At 43.1% G+C, this 3,401-nt stretch overlaps 1 protein-coding gene across 1 annotated transcript; it reads right to left on the reverse strand.

Annotated features, from left to right (window-relative positions):
* Window positions 1-1,643: 1,643 nt before the first annotated feature.
* LOC145500157 (uncharacterized) lies at window positions 1,644-2,961 on the reverse strand. Its single transcript, XM_081479636.1, has one exon. The coding sequence runs from the start codon at window positions 2,574-2,576 to the stop codon at window positions 2,037-2,039; it is 540 nt and encodes a 179-aa protein (XP_081335762.1). The 5' UTR covers window positions 2,577-2,961; the 3' UTR covers window positions 1,644-2,036.
* Window positions 2,962-3,401: the final 440 nt, after the last annotated feature.

The raw sequence follows: 3,401 nt of genomic DNA on the forward strand, positions 1-3,401 counted from the left end.
GACTGCTGAGGCTAATTTCGCTTGCACACTGGGCCACTGAACTTCTATTTTCACTTGCCCAAGAGCAAAATTTACTTGCCCTGGGCAATCAGACTTGTTTTTTTTCCTGCTCTGTGTAAACATTATTCCAAGGTTTAATCATAGCATTGACCCAGTTACATAAGAGTAACACTTGCAGATAAAGAACTTTCCAATTTGGAAAAAGTATAATCATAGGTCTATATGATCACTAAAGGATTACATGTTTTTTTTAATTTTTAAGTTTGACAGTTGGCATGCATGAAAATTGAATTTTACCACGATTACTACTAATCTCGTAATCTGATTGGTTAATTTGCCATTGTTGATAGGAGTCCAGACAATGCTGCTGACATCTATGTGTCACACAATGCCTTGGTCTCACTCGGCTGTGGCTTGTGAGTCCACAACATTTTGACTACTGTGATGACGCGTATCATTGTTGATAAGACTACAGACAACGCTAAACCACATGCGATTTGTTAAATATAATCATTTGTTACAACCAAAGTGAACGATCTTCCACCTGACAGCCAAACCTTGAAACTTTATTACAATCCCAGTGAATTAAAATAGATACGAACTGTAATTAGTGATAAGAATGTGTACAAAATGCAACTGTACTGAAACCTTAATTTTATACACTGGGAACCTTTTCTCATTCTCTAATCAACCTGAGAGAGAGAGGGGAGGGGGAGGGGGGACTTACGTAGGCTACTAGGGTATTCGTGCTACGCGTAAGCATTTTCCTAACTGGGATTAAGTATTTGGATATTAGTCTTCAAAGAAAGAGAATCTCTATCTTCGATTTAACATATTTTGTCTGGAGCTATGACGATGATAAACTTGTCAAGTACGAGAAATAACATTGAACGTTCCTTAAGTGTTAACCAGCTTAAAGTTACCCATTCTATTCTGACTGTTCTTGCAAAACCATTGAAACTGTACGATTTTGTACCCAGCTGGACTATCTAACAAAGAAGAAAAAAAACCTTCGCAGGGAACTAGTAATGATCGAGTTCGCAGTTTGACATACGAAATTAAATCAAATGACTTCCGCTTGTTTCAGCGCTTGTTCACACTTTGGGCACCACCAAGCCGCATTTGAACCTTTGAAAATTGTATGCGGAATTGCAGGAGCGCATTTTCTGTGGTACCACTCTGCAGGAATCGCATTCAGCGCACCAGAGAGAAGGAAATTTTTTGTCTGAATTATCCCATGGTATTCTGCATTCACAGATTACAGGGACCTCTTGAACAAGTTTCGGCTCTCTGTTTCGCTTCTCCTGAACTTTAGAGAGAGGGAATGGGTAAAAAAAGCCCGTGTTGAGGCTGTCGAGAAGATGTAGTCTCATTGCTGCACTGTCAAATGTCAAACCTGAAGGATTGAAGCCATGCGGTATAGAGACAAGAAAAGCAACAGCAAAAACACCACAATCATCATTATTCTGTCGTTGTACCTCTGGCACTATGATCTTGAAACTTTGACTTTCTTCATGGAGTAGAGAGGCAATTTGCCTTTTTACAAAGATGGGGATCCTCCCTCTAAACAAGCTGTCAAAGAGTTTGACCTGCGATTGATTTGAACATCCAATATTGGAGACCAAAATCCAGTGATGACTTCCTGTGTGGAGGATTTGAGCAAATTCACCCTTTTGTACAGAAAAATTGTAAATTGGTCCCAATGTTGTATTTTCCGATCCGTTGGTGTGAGGAAAATGACTTCAGAGTACAGAATGAGCTGCTCCTACAATGTGATCAGTGAGCCACTCGCCAGATGTGATTATTTTAATGTCTTGTTCTGCAAGCAGGAAACGGCTATTCTTAGGGGCGCTGCCAGTCATACTCCCGACAAAAGTTACCACGCAATCAGATTCTGTCATTGAGATGTTGGTGCTTGTGGTAGCTTGGGCCTTGACATCAGGATTCTTGGGTATGGCCGCCTTGTCATCAGGGAGGTGGATTGTGGCAGCTCTGACATCAGGGGTCTTGTTTGTGGCCACTTTGTCATCAGGGGTCTAAGTTGTGGCCGCTTTGACACCAGAGATGTTGGCTGTGGCCACTTTAACATCAGGGGTCTTGGTTGTACCCGTCTCAACATTAGGGGTCTTGGTTGTGGCTGCCGTGACACCAGGGATGTTGGTTGTGGCCGCCTTGTCATCAGGGGTCTTAGGTGTGGCCACCTTGTCATTAGGGGTCTTGGTTGTGGCCGCTTTGAGATCAGGGGTCTTGGTTGTAGCCACCTTGACATCAGGGGTCTTGGTTGTGGCTGCTTTGACACCAAGGATGTTGGTTGTGGCTGCCTTGACATCAGGGGTCTTGCTTGTGGCCACGTCGAGGTCAGGGGTATTGGGTGTGGCCGCCTTGTTATCAGGGGTCTTGGGTGTGGCTGCCTTGTCAGAGTGATTGGTTCTGGCTGACATGACATAAGGGTCCTTGGTAGCGTCTGTCTTCATATTAGGGATCTTGGGCAAGTCCTCATCGCCTTTACTCAGCTTAGCCTGTTTGGCTGGCCAGCCTTCCATGTGAAGCAAACTGACATTAAAACTTCTTTTCATTTGGTGCGCTCTCTCCCCGGATCATCCTGTGTACAGGTTTTTCTTTTTGGCTACTGGGAAATTCTTGAAGTCCAGTTTCGTTTGCTTCTTCCCAAGTTTCCTTTTTCTTGTTGCATTAGAACTTTGGAGCTCCAGGAGCTTCAAAAATGACACCATTTTCCTTTGGAGCTGTCATGTGAAGAAGATGAAGGCATTCCTCAAGCTTTTCTCTTAGTCCCTCTGAGATGTCTGCATTTTCCCAGGCCTCTACAATGTAAGTCATATTTTTTATCTGTCCTAAGACTTCACGACATTTTGCAGCAGTATTTCGGGGCTGTGGAACTGTGCATGGTAATTCTTCAAATCTCAGTGACTCCTTTCCATCGTTAACCTCTACAGCTTCTGCTCCTATCATGGAAGGCAGGTCATCCACACTTCCTTTCTCAATGTAGTCGCTTGCCTTTGGATTATCAGGTGTAAATAATTCTTCATCCAAAGTGAAGAAAGGTGAATCTTTATATGCATCTGGAAGCTTGTCAAATGACCACACTGGGACATGAAGAAAAACGGCGAAAAAATAATTGCATGGCAATCTATGCCTTTCCCAGTCGTGACAGTCACAACTTTGTTGGGTCGTTCCAAACATCACTTTGTAGCTATCTTTTTCTTCAGTGCTACTCTGCCTTCTTACCGAGAATATGCCATTCGTTATGTCGATAACATGGACATGACTTCTTGGAATTGTCTCTGCATGATATTGTCTATCCAGGCAATGGTTGATGATATGGTGTGGCTGCTCTATCGAATAGGACGGGATGCCTGGATTATAACTTCAATAGCCTGCTT

The sequence above is a fragment of the Orbicella franksi genome, chromosome 10 (genome assembly GCF_964199315.1).
Source record: "Orbicella franksi chromosome 10, jaOrbFran1.1, whole genome shotgun sequence".
Lineage (NCBI taxonomy): Eukaryota > Metazoa > Cnidaria > Anthozoa > Scleractinia > Merulinidae > Orbicella > Orbicella franksi.

Coding starts and splice junctions, on each gene's coding strand:
- LOC145500157 (XM_081479636.1), bottom strand. CDS start 2,576: ATGAAAAGAAGTTTTAATGTCAGTTTGCTTCACATGGAAGGCTGGCCA.